Genomic DNA, 19868 nt, shown 5'->3' with positions numbered 1-19868 from the left:
TTAAAAAGAAAAGAAATTAGACAGCTAGAACTTTTTCAGCAAGCTTGCAGCAAATTCCCTCCCAGTGGTTCATTAGTGTGAGCCATGGCAGCTGGAATTTAGAAGATCTGGGCCCTGAAGCAGTCCATGATATTTGGAATGAGAGGGTTTCTTGGGGAAAAGAACCAGCCAAGATTCTGCTTGAGAACCCCTGGGAAAGTGTCAATAGAACTGATCCCAAAGGCTTGATCTCTATAGGGTTCCACTTGTTAAGGAACTATGGCCTCCTGGTAAGCAGAGAACTTGTAGCTGAGAATTTTCTACCAATTCCACAGTAGACGCAAAGAATGTTTTTTGCAACATTCAAGTCTCAAAATGCAGGGCTCTGTAGGCTAAAATCCAGTCAAAATAGGGAGGTCCCATTTCCGGAGTAAATTACTAAAACTGAAAAGAACTTGCACTTCCCTGTTAGGGAAAAGAAGCCTATGACCTTCAGACAACTCCCTCTTCTGCGGTTTTTGTTCTTTTATTGAGCATCATCATTGTCTTATGTGTTATATCAGTTTTATGGGGTCACACTACACAATATTAAAGCATATAAAAAAGGATTTAACCTTCACTGTAAAAAATAAATAAAATGAATGCAAAAGTTAGACAAAACAAGTGAAAAGAAGAACAGGTTTGCTAACACCCATGTTTATCATTCAAAATACAGAATAGGTGCAGAAACCTTCAAAGACAAGTGTCAATTTAAGTTATTAAAATTACCCAATTCCCTTGGTAAGACCCATCAACTTTCTATAACAGTGTTTGTTGAAATGAGGAAGACAACATGTGGAAAGAGACTACCATAAAAGAGTGATAATCAACAGTTAATGGATTATTTTAAACTTTTTTTTCCAGGAAGCTAAGTGTCATGCCCTATAACATTACATATTCTTGAAAAATACAAAGAAAAATTCCATGCTTTTTAGGTTAATTTGATGATATAATTTCCAAGATATAAACTTTAAAATCTGATGTTATATTGTTCACATACTACTCCCACCCCCTCCCCAACTCAGCAAGAAATAACACCAAAATGAGCACAAAGGAAGTATTGCCTGGATTTAAAATCCTCCATAAGAATAGCCCTAATGTTGTACGTTTCTGAACTACCACTCTTCAAAAGTGAGTCAATGTCAGTCAATATTCCCTTCCCCTCCCTGCTCTTGCAAGGCAATCTTCAGAAATGGCAAGGACGGGGTGGGGGGTAGGAACCTCACTCATTCCAAAGCCAACCCTTGAGCTCGTGCTGAAGGGGATACAACAGAGGGGGGAGGAGGGGCTCCACTGCTCCATCCTGAGCTTGGCTCCTGTCCCCTTTCAGGCTGGCATGGAATGATAATGAGCTGGCTAATTACTAATAACTTTAAGGGGTTTAAAAAGAGGCTGGGCAAGTAGGATTCTAAGCACCATCTTTTAGAGAAGGTATGCCACTAGTCTTTCAAGCCATTCTACTTCTCTTCTAGAATGTTCCACAAAGCCAAGGTCAGTTCAGTGGCAACTTTTCCAAGAGGCATGGCCCTATACACAAACCTGTTTCTCAGTTCCTCTCAAAGCAATACCTCTTTCAGGGGGAAAATTGGCGATAGGTATAAAAAGATGTAAAAAGGGCCCGGGTGTATGTACAGTTGTCCTATGTAATTCCACTTTAATCAATTCAGCATCTTTCAAAAGTACTGAGAAGGCCTTGCAATCTTCCGTGCTGTTTAATGTCATCTCCAAACAGGAGGCTAGAAGATGTAGCCAACTTGCCCATTCTTTTGGGCCCAAAGATTTTACCAAAAGCAGGCAGACAAGGTATATTTGAGACAGCGCGTGTGAATTATAAAACAAGTATTACATAAGTTGTTTAATAGAAGTTTAAATTATGGGTTGGATACTTTAAAGTCTCAAACAAGCAGGGAGTCTTCTCTAAAGAAGAAAGAGAAGTCTGAAGTAGATTCCTCTTCAAGCTATTCTGAAAGGCTTGTCAAAGGTTCCATTTCAACACAGTGCTCTAAAAAGATCCAGTTGTGTTTTTTCACATTTACTAGAAGCTTCTCTTAATGAAACTATGGTTCATTTTGGCAGTATTTGCCAAAACATTAGAAAGAACTGCATAGATAAGAATATAGAAATAACTGTAAACATCTGTTTAAGAATCAGAAGAGTTCTTACTTTCTGCTGCATAAATTCTATGCTTTCAGGCACCCAGACCTTCCTTCCCGACCCTCTGGACTGAGCAGCCATTAAGGCTAAAATATGAGGCCTAACTTCAGCTTTGCCACTATCAATATTTGCAGAAATTTTCAAAAAACATGGTGGGCAGCAGCCATGCATTTGAAAGGCAAGATGTCGTATCATTTGTAAACAAAACTGGTCTTCTTAATCCTTAAGTGTAGTCAAACTGACATTGGTAAGATCAAGCAATCTGAAGGCCAACTCTAGAAATGCAGGCAAAAAGAGATTTCTCCCCTTTGGATAATAAAGGAAGCAAGGGGAAGAGGGGAGAGGAATCAGGGAGGAGAGAAACGCATATTTTGTGTATCCTGACAGAGGAATACTTATTCCCTAAAACATTCTGACATGAGAACTGCAAAGGAATGTGTAGGAGAAGTCCACAGAGGCTGCTAGTAACAGAGGCCTGTATACGGACTGGAGTAGCACCAATAAGTTGTCCTTGGACCACCTGTAGGAACTAAGCCCCCCCCCCCCATAGTTCCCCACAAACCAGCACAACTTCCTCTGGCCGGCACTGGAGAAAGTGCTGCAGCTCTACAAGGCGGAAGTGAAGAGCTGAGTCCTTCCGTGGAATCGCCATCCGCACAACCAGAGGTCAGAATGATGCAGGCAAGCAGGCCTGCTCCGGCCACAACATTTTCAAAGGTTACAAATCCATCTTGTCTGCACAAGAGACTCCCACTTGGCACCAAGCCTCTTCGTGTGGTGATGCAAATAAAAGAACCTTCTGCATTCAATACTGTGATTCAATTACATTCTCGAACCTCGTTCCTGCAAAATCTGGGGTGGGATTACAGTGAGAAATTAGATTTGACAAAATCTTCCAAGTGGATTTGTATACTAAATATTGTTTACTTTATTCTTCTTTATTCTTTATTCTATATTAGAAAAAGAAAACCCATGCCTCCGACCAACACAAAGTCAGCAAACTTTAGTCACCAAGCATAAATATCTCGGCCATGAAGAGTTTGTGCAGTTCCTGCCACCAAGACCCAGGAACCCCACCACCTTCTGCCAGGAAAGATGTCGCTTACAAGATGACTGGAGGCGCTTTGTGACACAAAGCTTGTTTTAATCATCTTTATCCCAAAGTAGTCTGACCATCAGCCCTACTGGAGGGAAAGTGTCTGAGAAACCCTGCACTAAAATGTTTTGTCCCTGTCCATCTGGAAGCTGAGTCCCTGGCCCTGGCACTATTCCACAATGGGAAGAATGATACGTCAATCCGCTTTTACCCAGTATTGGGAGTTAAGGGATGTAGAAATACAAAAACAAGAGGCAACACTGTGAGAGGGGGGTGGGAAGCAGCAAGTGGCACTTTGACCTCTGCCTTCACACTTAATCTAGCATTATAGGAGGAAAGTCCAAAATAGGAGGAGCCTGGGAGCATCTTTGTATGCTAACAAATTTTATTAAAAGGCAAAAGAAAAGCAGGTGCAGTGAAGTTGCTTCTTACAGCTCCTCAAAGATGGCAGAACATGGACAATAATGGCAAATAATGCAACATGTCCTTGAATGACCTCAACGGAATATGGAGACACCTTGCTGGATTTTGGCTTGGCGAGTATCACAATCTGAGAAATCAAATAGCCAAACTAGTTCTTTTCGCAATACTTCTGTCACATTCTTAGAAAAACCAGCAGTCAAGGTTACTGGTTTGCAAGGTTAGGACTGACAGAACTCTAAGGTACTGCAAAGCCCCAGATTTTCCAATCACATTTTTTAAGGACTAGGACTGTGCGATCTCCTGTTTCAATCAGATCGCTTTTGATTTTCCCCTGGAGTTTCTAGTTCTATAGTTTCTGTCTAAAAGGCTCATATAAACTCATTTTTCTCCTTCTCCAGCTCTCACCATCAGTCTCTTTTTATTAAAGTTTATTCCAGAAGAATTAGAAGATGGCTTAGTCATTTCATGTTGATGCACAAAGTAAAACTATGGCAGCCATGGTAATAAAAAGCAAGTAAAATACCCTTAAAATCTAGTCTGCAATCTTAAAACAGCTGAATCCTTAGCCCCCGTGATCTGCCCAGTTCTGCCTCCCCTGAGGATGGAGAGCCACCTGCACCCTCTGGTCCTCTTAACTAGAGTGGCTGTTATTCCTGATGGCAGCACTCCCGTGGCCTTTGGCAGAGGAGGAGGCCAGATCTATGTGCCACAAGCAGATGCCCATTCATCTTCTAAAGATTCTTCCATTCTCCTTCAGGCCAGTTTGGCCTTAAATGCCAAGGGCATTGTCTAGACATTGAAACTTCGCTAATTAAACCAACATTTACTCCCCCCGTTCAGCCCAGCAATCAACTACCCCGCCCCCAAGGAATTAGCCATGGGATGCAAACAGAATTCTTCTGTAGTGGGATGGGGGCGGGGGGGGGGGGGTTAGAACTCAGGCCAGAATCTGAAACCTCAATGGGGACAAGGGCTCCAGCCGTGGGCAGAAGCAAGGCTGCTTTCTTACAAGGAATCCCATTCACATTGAAGGGTAGTAATACAGTGGGATACCATTGTATTTTGAGTTGACTGGCACATTTTGATTTCTCCTTCATATTAAGAAAAACTTTAAGGCTCATTCTGAGCTAACCTGATTGTTTTTCATTGTTGCCTGCTGAAAATAGTTTAGGGGGGAACTGTCATATTGCTGCAATTTTTTTCATCTGTGAAAGGCTCAGATTTTCGGCTCCATCCCAGTCAGGTGCCTTCTGGTCAAGGTCACATCCTGCTGCCTCAGGACTGCAGAGGCAGCGCCCGGCTTTCATAGAAACCTCTGCCTGTCCTTTGAACTGGGAGCTTCCACCCAGAATCCTACACAGAGGGCGGTGCAAGTTGGGTAGCCTTGGGGGGGGGGGGGGGAAATCTCTGCGGTTGTTGTTAAGGAGCTCCTTATCAGAGATCTGGGTGTCATCTTGTTTAGCATGTATGCTTTATATGTTGGGCTTTTAAATCTGTTTGCTCGGGTTAATAATAAAACTGAACAATTCTTATTCACTGGTGTGTTTGTTGTCCGAAAAGACCAGCTGCCTGGGCACCTGACCCCTGCCCTGACCCCTGCCAAGCACAAAGCCATGTGCCGAGCTTTTAGGCGCTCCTCTTCTCAAGACAACTCACCTTTGCTTTCTCACTGGGCTCGCTGGCTGTGCCATAGGGCGTGTTGTGCAGCTCCTTGGAGACAACGCAGAGGAATTCTGCCTGGTCCTCGTTCCCATAATTGTAGGATGATCCGATGCTCACTAGCTGGAACAGGAAAGAGAAGCTTAGAGTTGCTGCTCTTGCTTGCCAAGGGCCCTGAGGCCTCCCACCACACAGCAACAGCATCCAAAGGCTCCACTAGGCAGGGGGGAGTTCTCTCTTTATTCCCACTGAAGATATCTAACTAGCAGAGAGGAAGAGTGGGGCCATCATTTGGGGCCTTGTTTTATTCAAGCTTAGGTCAAGAGCAATTTAGTTTCTCCTTGGATCCTCTTTATCAATCTGACCTTTTCAGGCAGCAATGAAATCTCTAGAAACTCTGCAAGAGCCACAACGTAAGGAGGCGACCAAGTCCAGGGCAAGAGGACTTAGGCAGGCTAGAGATGGAAGCACCGGTCGCAAGACAGAAGTAAACAGCATTCCTTTATTTAACAAATCAAGCTAAATCTCAAGAAGATAATTTCTTAGAATTCTTTCATTTTGGAGTTTAGTCTTCTGGGAAGGAATTCTGCGGAAGCTGACTGCTAGCTTGCTCCAGCTGGAGCAGAAGCCATAAAACAGAATTCACTTCAACTCGAGAGAGTAGAGAAAAAAGAGACATTTTCAGTGAAAGATGCAGAACTGACTTCACCAGTGATTAAACTTGTTTACAAAACAAACTTTACAGGGTTTGACTTTCAGACTCATTTAATGTACAAAGTACAGCCTCCAGTTATTCTCCCAACTAATTCTAAAAATCCGTCTTCTCTTTAGGCTTGCAGTTAATATAAAACGTTAATTTTGTTATATTAAACATGATCACAGTCCAGAAGTAAAGAACAAACCTTCATTTGGCTACAATTAACACAGCTCCATTGATCAAATTTATACAACCTCCCATTTCACAGATGTGACTCTGGGCATCATACAGTAAAAACAGAAATTAATTAACAATAAAACAAAACATTCTTCAAGCCATTGGAACAACCTGGGAATCTCTAGATTTATTATTTTTCTTAAGCCCCCAGGGCCTGGATTCTGCAGTGTAGCATTTCAGGTCAGAGGTCAGGAACCTCCTCTCCCACTTTGGCCAGAGCTCCACTGGGTCGACCAGACTAGAAAATCAACTCCACAGGTTAAAGCTCCTTTGACCAAGGTTGGCTCTATGACCAGAGCCTTCCAAGTCTGATGGTGGCTTAGCTCCCGCTTCTCCTCCTTACCCCTTCAGTGAATTAGGGAGGGACGGTGGCCACTGCACAGGTATACCATTTGTCTGTTTTTGGGCAGGTTTGTGAGACAGTCCAGGTAGTTATTGCTCACCCTCTAAAAGCTGGCGCAATCAGTGTCAGGCCTGCATTTATATTCCTTTTAGAATTTTGGCCTGCCACACTTTCTCTTATTTCATTATGCTGGTTCTTTAAGTATAGTCAATGGGAGGGGGAATAGAAGGAGTAGGATTTTGGAATGTATTGTTTTTCATTCTTTACTAGAAGCAAGGTCATCCTTTGTCTCCACACTAGTACACCTGACTGGAAGAAGCTGAGCATGGACGCCAGCGTGGAAGAAGGAGATTGGACCATGTGATGGACTGTGGGTGTGGGGACAAGATCATGAACTTTTAACTGGGTGGGATTCTGATGTAACTTCCAGAGTTGGGATCCCACAGCACGATGCCAACATGCCTGTTTTATTAAATTGGAACTTTAATCATAGTTTTGCCTTCGACTCTGATTTAATTCTACATGGTATTTGGAACGCTGACATCATTCCAACTCTCTCTTCAAAATAAATCACCAGCACCCCTCCCTCGGGGGGGGGGGGGGCTGGTGAGGTTTGCTGTTTCTCCAACGCTGAACCACACTGGTCAGCGTAAAATATCAGCGAACAATTAGGAGAAAGCCTTTTGAGATAAGAAGCTAAGATGAGATGTCTCTCTACAAATCTTCAAAGGTGAAGCAATTTCGCTTTTAAAATTTATTGCGCTGGCAAGAAGCCCAGCCTGTGGGGGATGCAAAGAAGTAGAATGGAGGAGCTTATTCTCAACACGGACAAAGAATGGCATGAAGATCTGATGAATGGAGATTCCAGCCACCCTCATGCAGTCAGCTCTGATGGAGATTAGAGATCCCGGACCATTCCGGACAACTAAATGTGAATGCATACTCCCCCTCCTTCCCCCCAGCCAAGTTTTGGGAAAACCCCTGGAGTGGAGATTTTGACTCCAACCAAACGGGGATATTTGAAAGGAGCCAATGTCCTGCAACTGAGTTGAAGACAGAATCCCTAGCAAGATGGGATTTTCAACACAGCCATCAAGAAGGGTTTTGGCAAACATCCTCCACTTACCAGCCACCACTAAATTGGGCTTTCTTCCCAGAATATGGATGGTTAAGATTCTAGTGGGTAACTCTTGGACCATCAACATGGGAAAGTCCCCCAAGCCAGCAGAGAGGCCCTTGGGTCAGAAATCCTCCAAGCCAGCAGAGGGCCCCTTGGCACATAAACCCCCCTAACCAGCCATCATTGGGTGAACTGCAACCTGTGAATCAGGCACCCTCGGGATGGGTCTTAATCCCACGTCATAGATGGAAGGGTTTCCAATTGGTACCTGCCCTTCCTCAGCAGATGGCACCATGGCAGAAAACTGGGCAGTGGCCAACTGAGGAATTGACCTCCCCACCGGTCCCAGTCTCCCCTGCAATGCCCCAAAAGGTTCTTGCCCAACCTTCCTACAGAGAAAGGTTCTCAACAATGGAAGAAGGGATTACCAAAGGGCAAGCTAAAGAATGGATGGTGGAAAAATGTGATGAGGCGGTTCCTAAGTTTAGAGATGTAACTAGGTCCCTTTCCTCGTGGGGGCAATTAAAATGTCACCTTTGCTGTCAACTTGGCCACAAAGCATCAGAGTGCTTGGCTCCAGCCCCATTGCCACGAACGTGCGCACCAACCGCCACAGCGGAAAACAGAAGGCCCCAGATGCCACCACAAAAGAGTCATCTGGCCCAATAACCTCTAGAAGAGGATTCCCAACTTAAGGTGACGAAGAGTCCTACCAAGGGGGAGGCCTCGGAGGAGGAAAAGGGCAACCAACCTCTAGAAGAGGATCCCCAACTTAAGGTGATGAAGAGTCCTACCAAGGGGGAGGCCTCGGAGGAGGGAAAAAGCAAACACGCTCTGGAAGAGGATCCCCAACTTAAGATGACAAAGAGCCCTACCAAGGGGGAGGCCTCGGAGGAGGAAAATGCTGAAGATGACCCAATTGTGACTTGGAAGGCGAAAGGGTGGATGGGTGCCTTCCAAGTCAACCTCCAAGTGCCTAAGACGGGGTTGGAGGGGGAAGTTCAAGCAGTTGTGAGTACCAGTTGTGCTCGATGCTTAATCAGCACGTCGATTGTCATGCAACTAGGCATAAGCACAAGACCTCTAGCCTGTCCCATTCGGGTTGAGCAGGTAGATGGAACGCAAATTGGAGGGGCTCAACCCACGCTAGTAACTGAACTGGTGAAGTTACAAGTGGGCTGCCACTGTGAGCTTCTCAGATTCATTGTTGCTCCAGAGATGCCGGAGAAAATAATCTTGGCGCTTGCATGGCTTGACAAGTGGAAACCTACGATAAAGTGGGAAGACGGTAGTAGGAAATTGATGATTGTGGATAAGCCAATACCACTGATGGAGAAAAAGGGCCAGCCAGGGATGATTGAATCCAAGAGCCCAGAACCTGCAGCAGAGACAAAAAACCCAGCTGTCCAACAAGAACCCAAAAACTTGTTGGGGGATGTTTTGTTGAAAAAACCGCAGCATGATAGTAATGGAAGCCAGGATATGCTGATGACAGCTATGAAATTGGCGCTCCCAACAGACCAGTCTGGACTGCTACAACGAGTGGCCAGCCCTAACAGACCATGGGAAGAGGTCGCAATGGACTTCATCGTGCAACTGCCAGACAACAGTGGAAACAGAGTAATCTGGACAGTTATGGACTTGGTTTCTAAGCAGGCTCACTTCATCGCTTGCTCAGAGTTGCCGTCCAGAAAGAAATTAGTGAAAATGTTTGTGAGGCACATTTATCGCCTGCATGGATTGCCCAAGAAGATCATTTCAGACCGTGGAGTCCAGTTCACAGTCAGGTTCTGGAGCCAGGTCCTGAAATCCATCAGGTCCACACAAGAACTGAGCTCAGAGGTTCATCCCAGCATGAACTGCTCAGCAGAGAGAGCCAATGCGGTAGTGGAACAATATATCTGGTGTTTTGTGGACTATCAGCAAGGCAACTGGTCAGACTTGCTACCCTTTGCCGAAGTGGCGTACAACAATGCGGTTCACAGCAGCACTGGATTTACTCCTTTCCAGATTACCAGTGGCATGGAATTTGTTCCCATGCCTGAGCTGCCTAAAGAACCTCCCTCCTCCATGTCTTTGAATGAATGGATGGACATGCTAAAGAAAGGATGGGAGAATACGAAGAAGGCTATAGCAGTTGCAGCAGAAGCCTACCAGAAGCAAGCTGATAAACACTGCTCGCTCCAGAACCCCTTCCTTGTGGGGGACAAAGTTTTTGTGTCTATCAAATACTTAAGATTAGGAATGCCTAGCAAGGAATTTGGTCCAAAATTTCTAGGCTCATTCTCAATAGGGAAGATAGTTAACCCATTTACAGTTCAGCTCAGTCTACCCAGAAGTCTAGGGAAATTTGACCCACAATTTCATTGTAGCTTGTTGAAACCAGTAAATGGGTCTAGCATAAGAGCATCCACCCAAGCTTTCTCTCCTCCTTTACGGGTAGAAGGGGAAACACCATCTATAGTGATAGGAGGGGAACCACAATCTGAGGTGGAAAAGATTGTAGACTCTAGGTTGGATAGGGGTCGCTTGCAGTATTTAATGCAATGGAAGGGTTACTCTTTGTCTGAAGCCACTTGGGTGAAAAGCTGGAACTTAAAAGTGGAAAAGTTATTAGAACAATTCCACAAGAAGTTTCCTGATAAGCCAAAGGATCCCCTAGGGGTGGAAGTAGGTGGTTAATAATTTTATATGTTAACTTTTATGTTGTTCTCTTTTCAGGAAATGTTTTTCTTCTGAGGACAGGCTGCCTGTCAGGCCTGCATTTATATTCCTTTTAGAATTTTGGCCTGCCACACTTTCTCTAATTTTATTATGCTGTTTCTATAAGTATAGTCAATGGGAGGGGGAAATAGAAGTAGTAGGATTTTGGAATATATTGTTTTTCATTCTTTACTAGAAGCAAGGTCATCCTTTGTCTCCACACCATTACACCTGACTGGAAGAAGCTGAGCATGGACACCAGCGTGGAAGAAGGAGATTGGACCATGTGATGGACTGTGGGTGTGGGGACAAGATCATGAACTTTTAACTGGGTGGGATTCTGATGTAACTTCCAGAGTTGGGATCCCACAGCACGATGCCAACATGCCTGTTTTATTAAATTGGAACTTTAATCATAGTTTTGCCTTCGACTCTGATTTAATTCTACATGGTATTTGGAACGCTGACAATCAGTCTCTTTGGTGCTTTCAAAATAAATGATCCCAATTTAAAAGCAATAGCAATTGTTTTGAATTTTGATCCCTAAATTTAACATCCACGTTTCAAAACCCAACAGTATTACTTGCTGGTGCTTCTAACGCTAGAATAACAAGTTTCTTTTTCAGTCTTATAATATTTACTCACTAATCTGTTTGTCTTCATGAAAATCTATAGATGCTGAATTTAAAATTGGGGGTTATGGGTGGGGGATATGGCAATTTGGCATTGAAAGATTAAAATTTGCCCTGAAGATCCTTAAAGGATCCATGTCCAGTGACCCAGAGGGTGAACTAGTCTCGAGGCCATAAGCTTTACATCCTATATTAATACACAATTATTTTATTCTTCATTTCTTTCATTCTCATTCGTGAGGGACTATTTACTCCTGGCAAGATCCGCCAGTATAATATTGGTACTACAGACCCAAGCTTAACATCCCCATGACTCTCTTCTTATTGGCAATTATTGGCGACTAATCTAGTCTAGTAAGATGTAAAAGATTGATCACTTGAAAGTCTTAAGTGTGGCTACTAAGACTTGTGTCCTATTATGCCTGATTTTTATAGATGCTAACCAACCACAGGTTAGCTCAGTTCTCCAATCTCAGTTAATTCTCCTCCGGTTTGCGCTGCTATCTAACATGACCAGTTTGACTCTAAAGGCTTCCCTCTTCTAAGCAGCCAGAGCAAACAGTCAATGCTAAGGCTCTCCTGTAATCTCTTCCTCTGCAATGACTGAAATATAAGCTTTAATTTCCCCATCCCCAAAACAGGGGAAGATCCCTGAGGCCGAAGCAGCAGGCAAAACAAGGTTATAACATTTACCCCTTTTCCCCACTTCCTCATGAGCTGTTCCAGAACATGAACTTTGCCCATGATTAGGGCTCACCCAGCTCTTTGGGGTCATATCCTCCTGACACTGTAAGTATTTAGAGGCACTTTCTTAATAAACCTTTTTAAAGATTTATTACAATTTCCCCATCTCTGTTGGTGTACTTTTTTGAGCATCCGTCCTGTAAATTCTAAATTTAATACCAACATGCAAATTAATGGCAACAGTTGGTAAAATAATTGCCATGTTCCATCAAATTATCACTTCTGCTCAGAAACATTGAAAACCTGAGCAAACCCATTTTCCTCATCTTTCAAACCAAAGTGAAGAGCATCCGGCGACTTCAGCTAGTCCAAAATGCAGCCGCGCAAGTGATTGTGGGCGCACCACGGTTCGCCCACATAACACCGATCCTCCGTGAGCTGCGTTGGCTACCTGTTGGTCTCCGGGTGCACTTCAAGGTCCTACTTACCATTCATAAAGCGCTCCATGGTAGTGGATCTGGCTATTTGAGAGACCGCCTTCTGCCGATTACCTCCCTCCGTCCCATCAGATCGCATAGAGTAGGCCTCCTCCGAATTCCATCCGCCAGTCAGTGCCGACTGGCGACTACGCGGAGGAGAGCCTTCTCAGTTGCAGCTCCGACGCTATGGAACAATCTCCCCGTGGAGATCCGCACCCTCACCACCGTCCAGGCCTTCCGCACAGCCCTCAAGATCTGGCTATCCCGTCAGGCCTGGGGATAAGACTTTACTCTCGCCCCTCCCGAATGTTGAATGAATGTTGGGTTTTTACTGCTAATTATTTTTATTCACATTTTCTTTTTGTGTTTTGTCCTGCACTCCCCCCCCCCCCCCCTATTATTGTAAGCCGCCCTGAGTCCCCTCAGGGAAAAGGGCGGCCTATAAATGCTTAATAAAATTAAAAAAAAAAAAATGAAGTGAGGCCCAGGAGCAACAGGCAGCTTGGCAAGCAGCCTCATGCAGCCAGTAATGCTTCTGGAAAAGTAATAATCCCCAGAAGCAGTTGGCACTAAATGCGGCCACACATGCAATCTTGGGCACCCAAAGAGCAAAGTATGTAACAACGTCACTGCACTGGCTCCACTGGGCGCCATTTTATTCTGGATCCAATGCCAGGTGTTGGCTATGACTTTAAAGGCCCAGATGGCAGAGGCCAGGCTACTGTATCTCTGGAACCACCTTCAGCCCAATTCCCTGGCCCATCCCACCCAGGGCGGGAGGATATGGTGTGGATGGTCAGTTGAAGAATTCTGACTGGTGGGGTCCAGAAAGAGAGCCTCCTCTGCCGTTGCCCCACCCTGTGGAACACTCTCTCCCCAGAGACGAGGTGGGACCCCTTTTGGAAAGGTTTGAAAACATGCCTCTCCTCTCTTGCTTGGGGAGCACAGAGGAGCAGACAGAGGTGGAGCTGATTAGCACCCTGAAAGCCTCCCTCCATCCCACCCACCCCAGCCTCCAATTAACTGAATTATAATCAACCTTGCCTCTTTTTAAATTTTGCATACTGGCTTTTAATGTCTTAATATTTTATTTGCACACTATCCAGAGTCCCTCTGTGAGAGAGATCAGCTGTTTCAAAATTTGATAACTAAGTAAAATAAATGTAAGAAAATAAATTCACCCCAACTGCCGTTGTAATTCTGAAAGTAGGCTGCCAAGTGTCTCCAATCCTCCCTCCCTCCCCCCCCTCTCACACACACACCAGCTCCAGCTGCTCTACTAACCACCAAACAGCTGATCCACGCAGCAGGGCTTCCTCTGGGACCGCATGCTTTTCAATGTGGCCTTTCTCCTCTACAGGTTGTATCAATCTGACCAAAACCCTGGTTTACCAGGGAAGACCCTGTGAATTATCGTGGATAGAAATGCTCAAATATATCACAACCCTGAAAAATCTATATTAAAAAAAAGAGCTCCAGGAGGTTTATGCAGAAGAAAAAAATTATGCAATAAAGACTAAACAAAGAAAACAAAAGCTAAACAAAAAAAAATACTGCCTATTCTGGCACCTCAATTTCTGATCTTCAGCTAGCTATAACTCACCTGACAACAATAATTTAATCTCTGCTGATTCTTGGGATGGACATTTCAGCCATTTATTCAAGACATCTCTGGGTGGGGATCATTCAGTTTTGCTACCCTTCCTCAATGGACCCATCTCATGTATAAAACATCCAAAATAAATTTTTCAATTGGAAAAAGGGCAAGTCTCTCAGCAAAAACAATTATACTAGAATTTCCAAAATCCAACCCCACCTCTGCTAGCTCCTCTCTTCATCTCCAGAAATAACTCTTTCCAGATCCCAAAATTCGGCTTAATTCCATCTTTCTTCCCATGGACAAAACAGGAGATCAGTCTTATCCTATAAACTATCATCCTACCAGCCTCTCATCTGCAATCAGTAGCTTAAAGATCAGTTTTCATATTATAAACTTTCTGATTCTAAGCTTTCCAAAAACATCCTGGCCTCAAAGCAGGCAAGGTTCAGACCAGGTCATTCGACAATTAACAACAACAACAACAACAACAACAACAACAACAACAACTGGTGGGAACATAAGCTTGACTGGTGGGAACATAAGCCTGAAAAAGTCACCGAAAATCAGATGGTCAAGATCTAATGGGATTTTCGTATACAAACGGACAAAATACTGGAGCATAATACACCAGACATCACACTGGTTGAGAAAAATAAGGTTACAATCATAGACATCGCAATACCAGGTGACAGCAGGGTCGACGAGAAGGAATATGAAAAAATCGCGAAATACTAGGACTTAAAAATCGAAATTCAACGATTATTCCAGAGGTGATCGGCACACTGGGTGCTATTCCAAAAGCACTGGAATTACATTTAAAACAGTTAAAAATGGACAAAATCACCATCAGTCAAATGCAAAAAGCCGCACTGCTTGGATCTGCACACATATTACGAAAATACGTTACGACGTCCTAGGCCCCTGGGCCCGACTAGTAACCAATGCCAAATCCGGCGAAACAACTGGCCGCTGTGATACAATTGTATAATAATAATAATATAATCCCCTCCAAGGAGCTTTACCTTGTGGATGGGCTTGCACGCTCTAATCATCCTAAGGGCAAAGGAAAAAGGCAGAGGTAGTTGCTGCCAGAGTCACAGTGGATGACTCTGGTTAGTGCTTAACTGCAGGGGGAGGCGAGAGAACAACGGGCCTCCTTTACTCTAGCTTTATGATTACTTGAGCAGAGCTAAGCAAGGGTTAAAAGGCAAAAAATTCCTTATGCAAAGGAGGCACGTGGTTCTCTCGCCTCCTCCTGCAGAGGGCACTTTGTTTAGAGGCTTTTTTTTAAGCAGAGTCATCCACATGGTGACTCTAGCAGCAACTATCCTAGCCTGGCTAGAGCAGCTCTTGCCTTTTTCTTTTTACATTTTCATCGTGGCAGACAAGAGGAGAGTTGAAATTCCTTGACACAGCTGGAAAAGGTATGTGGGTCGGAGGGAGGGGGGAGGAATTCAAAGTTATTTGTAAGTAATTGTAATTTGTTTTATTATAAGTAATTTGTGTGTGTGTGTGTGTGTGTGTTTTACCCGCCTCTGCTGGCATGCGGGCTGGCACTTTATTTTTTATTTTTTAAAGCCATGCCGCCGCGCCATAGAGCGGGACACGCTGATTTCCGGCCATACAGCGGATCCCGTTGTATGGCCGGGGCGGCAGCATGCACTTTAAAGTTTCTGTTTATTTATTTGTATGCCGCCCTTTTCCCTGGGGGGACTCAGGGCGGCTCACAATCAAAAGGAAGGGGAGACAGACTTTTACAGATAAGACAATACATGATTAAAACGCAACATTCATACCATTCGGGCGGGTTACAATCTTTAGCCCCAGGCCTGACGGGATAGCCAGGTTCTAAGGGCTGTGCGGAAGGTCTGGAGGGTGGTGAGGGTACGAAGCTCCACGGGGAGATCGTTCCATTGGGTCGGGGCTACCACCGAGAAGGCTCGCCTCCACGTGGTGGCCAGTCGGCATTGGCCAGCAGATGGAACTCGGAGGAGGCCTAAACGGTGAGATCTGTTAATCAAAGATTCTTTTATTACATTTTCATTTTCCTTTATACAATCACTTAAATACTGTGCAGTTAAAAAAAAAAGAAGCAGTAAACAACTCATAACACTTCTATCCTACATACACCCTTCCTTCTACCCCTCCAACTTTCATTTCTCCTTTCCAACAATCCCCTCTTCTACTTCCCCTCCCCCTCAGCCATTCCTTTCTCCCCTTCCCACCATCTCACCCTCCTTACATTCCCTTCTCACTCCCTCTTAATTCCCCCCTCTTCTTTCCCTCTACACCTCGCTTCGGTGTATTTCTAGTATTCATTGGTCTATTTGTTTTGTACTAAAACAAAAGAAAAATAAAAGGAAAAGAAAGAAGAAAAGAAAAAAAGAAAAAAAAAGCAACAGTATCCAAGTGCATTCATTGTTCTGAAAATTGAGTCTATACTTCCACCCTCCCCCCCACCCACCCCCTGAACCCCCCTCCCTGACCCCCTTCCGACTTCCCAGGTCCCATTCCCGGCATCGTTCTTTATCAAGCAAAGTCTGGAGTATATTGAAACCAAATAGATTAGAAGTTACAAAATAATAAAAAATAATAAAAAATAAAGAACAAAAAAGAAAAGAATAATAAAAAGAAAAAAAGGGGGGGAACCCCCCCAAGAAAGAGAAGTCAATATACTCTCTAACATTAAACTCAGCTTCTCATTATTTTTAAAATCTTAAACAATGTCTTTACCTGCTTCCGCATATAAATTCTATACCTCCCATCCTGCCTTTACCCGTGTCCGCATATATATTTTATCCTCATCCATTGCTCCTCTCATATTTACTCCACCCTCGTGTAGACTCTCCAGATAATCTTTCTTAACCTTGTATTCAAATAACAATATATACAAAAATCAGCTTACATTCTGGATCAAGATAATCTAATTGAACTTTCACTACCCTTCCATCTACCCCACGCACCCGACTCCATTCATCCCAAACCACAATCCAAGAAAACTATGATCTCCGCTCTCCTCGCCCCAAAGAATAGATCATGCACAGTTTAAATTAAGATTCAAACAAGTCTTATATAAGTCCCATACAATATATGTCCAAATTCAGCACCGCTTCTTTCAGTCTCAATATCTCTTCATCGGTATACAGCTTTGTCATTTTATACCAGACAGGAGTCCTGAAATTTTATTCAAATTAAAAATTTAAGAAGTATTTTAAAGGCATAGCTGGATCTTTATTCTTTACTCTTCTGCCCTTCCGGAAAGGGAAAGCAACACCCTCCGCCTTGTAGCCACGTGTCCCGCTGCTTATCTTCTCCTTCTCCTTGTTTTTCTCCAAGTCCGGGTGAGTCAGGAAGTCCTGCCTTCAGAGTTTTGTAGTAAAAATCTCGGGCTTCGCAAACAGAATTGAGACGATATTTTTGGTTCTCAAATGTGACTGTGATACCAGATGGCACTTCCCATTTATATTGTATCTGAGAATCTCTGAGTTTTTCAGTTAAGAAAGTGTAGTCTCTCCTTGCTCTTAATATTTGAGATGGTATTTCTTTAAAAACAATCAAGTCCTGTCCATCGATTCGCAGCCTGTTATTGTAGAACTTCTGTATTATCGCATTTCTGGATTCTCTTGTGGTGAAATATATAATTATGTCCCTCGGAAGCTGTTGTTGTTTTGCTACACACGAGTTCTGGCGATAAATTTTTTGAATCTGCCAATCAAAGTTAAATCCCGGACTTCCCACCGAACGTCTGAAAGCTTCAAAAAAAGTCTGTTTCAAATTCTCCTGTTCCTTTTCACGCAATCCTCTGACTCTTATTGCAAACGCAGTGAGATCTAATGGGTCGTGTGGAGGTGATCGGCAGTAGGCGGTCTCTCAAGTACCAAGATCCACTACCATGAAGGGCTTTATAGGTGGCAAGTAGCACTTTGAAGCGTATCCGGAGATCGACAGGTAGCCAGCGCAGCTCGCAGAGGATAGGTGTTACGTGGGTGAAGCGAGGTGCACCCACAATCGCTCGCGCGGCTGCATTCTGGACTAGCTGAAGTCGCCGAATACTCCTCAAAGGCAGCCCCATGTAGAGCACATTGCAGTACTCCAGCCTAGAGGTCACAAGGGCCCGAGTGACTGTTGTGAGAGCCTCCCGGTTCAGGTAGGGGCGCAACTGGTGCACCAGGCGAACCTGGGCAAATGCCCCCCTGGTCACAGCTGACAAATGGTGTTTGAAGGTCAGCTGTGGGTCCAGGAGGACTCCCAAGTTGCGGACCCTGTCTGAGGGGTATAATGTTTGACCCCCCAGCCTGAGAGATGGAATATTTGCCAAATTGGCGGGAGGGAAACACAACAGCCACTCGGTCTTATCCGGGTTGAGCACAGGTTTGTTAGCCCTCATCCAGTCCCTAACAGCTTCAAGTCCCTGGTTCATCATGTCCACCGCTTCATTGAGTTGGCACGGGGCGGACAGATACAGCTGGGTATCGTCCGCATACTGGTGGTATTTTATCCCGTGCCGCCGAATGACCTCGCCCAGCGGTTTCATGTAGATGTTGAAAAGTAGGGGAGACAGGACCGAACCCTGCGGCACCCCATATGTTAGGGGCCTAGGGTTCGATCTCTGCCCCCCGACTAATACCGACTGCGACCTGTCCGAGAGGTAAGAGGAGAACCACTGCAAAACAGTGCCTCCCACCCCCACCTCTCACAGTCGTCACAGAAGGATACCATGGTCGATGGTATCGAAAGCCGCTGAGAGGTCAAGGAGAACCAGGATGGAGGCGTGGCCTCGATCCCTGGCTCTCCAGAGATCATCGGTCAATCTGACCAAAAAGTGCCAGCACACCTCCCGGCCATAAAACAGGATGTGTTTCGTTCTATGGCGGGGCGCGGCGGCATGCACTTTAAAGTACCGGCGTGCCTTCCGGTCATTCAGTAGGTCCTACTAAATGGCCGGAAGGCATGCTGGCACTTTAAAGTGCATGCCGCCGCGCCCCACCATAGAGTGAAACACGTCCTGCTTTATGGCTGGGAGGCACGCTGGCACTTTAAAGTGCATGTCGCCGCCCCGGGCCCGGCCATACTCATGAGCGTGGCTCCGAATGGCAAGCTCTCCGGTGGTGGTGGTGCCGGCGGCGGCAGCAGCAACAGCAGCAATGGCAAGAGCCCCGCCACCCAGCTGAATTCGCCAAAAGTAGCACCAGCAGCAACGGGACATGCTCGGGAAAGGGAGAGCCAGAGCCGGCTGCCCGGATTTGCGCTCCAGCCGCCGTCGCCGCTTCTGCTGCTGCTGCAGCCACCAGAGACTCCTTCCCCTCCGCCGCCCGCATGGGATGGGGAATGAGCACGCAAAAGGAGGAAAAGGAAAGGGTGACGGCTCCAGGATCCAGCAACCCGTGGGAGCGCCGGAGGAACCGGCCAGAGTTTGGTGTGGAAAGGATTTCTTCGCCACCATCCCACCCTCCGGCGGCTTAAAGGAGCAGGACCCGGTTACCAGGCAGCCGGCACTGCAGTGGCAACCACGTTACCACAGGCTTTGTTACATACGCACCTGGGCTCTGCCCAAGAAGCGATGCCTCCAAAGGGTTGTCACCTGAGGCTGCCTTGCCTTGTTTCCTCTGCCCCGCCAAGTTGCAGAAAAATGAGCAGCTCAATTCTCCGCTCTCATTTTCCTCAGTCTCCACGCTATTGGGGTTTGTGTGTGTGGGGGGGGGAGGGTTAAACCACCGCCTTGTGCCAGAATTGATAGGAAATAAAAGACTGAATTGTTTTTAGCCTACTTACCTCCCCAATATGCAAAAGATCACTTGGAGTTAAGACAGACCTTTAAATGATATTGCTTCAAAACTCTTAAGAAACTTGGTTTCCCTACCTTTCAAGGAAGGCTTGGCGTTTAACTAGTTCTAATCCATCTCAGTAACAGATGATATTTCTTCAGGCAACCGGCAAACTATGATTTAGGTTTAAGGATTGGATTATGAAACGTTTTGCTGAAATGGCATATCTGCCAAATCAAGGAACAAAATCATGCCCCC

At 45.1% G+C, this 19868-nt stretch overlaps 1 protein-coding gene across 1 annotated transcript in view; it reads right to left on the bottom strand.

Annotated features, from left to right (window-relative positions):
• Positions 1–643: 643 nt before the first annotated feature.
• Positions 644–19868, bottom strand: part of KCTD5 (potassium channel tetramerization domain containing 5) — a 52635-nt gene continuing 33410 nt past the window's right edge. The window contains exons 5-6 of the mRNA XM_032230571.1: positions 5348–5473; positions 644–3024 (exon numbers count right to left, since the gene is read on the bottom strand). Of these exons, the coding sequence (XP_032086462.1) occupies positions 2995–3024; positions 5348–5473 (156 nt within the window). The 3' untranslated portion in view covers positions 644–2994. The remainder of the gene's footprint in view (positions 3025–5347; positions 5474–19868) is intronic.

This window comes from Thamnophis elegans, chromosome 14 (genome assembly GCF_009769535.1).
Source record: "Thamnophis elegans isolate rThaEle1 chromosome 14, rThaEle1.pri, whole genome shotgun sequence".
In the NCBI taxonomy this organism is placed as follows: Eukaryota; Metazoa; Chordata; class Lepidosauria; order Squamata; family Colubridae; genus Thamnophis; species Thamnophis elegans.
This window is presented reverse-complemented; position numbering and strand designations above follow the sequence as displayed.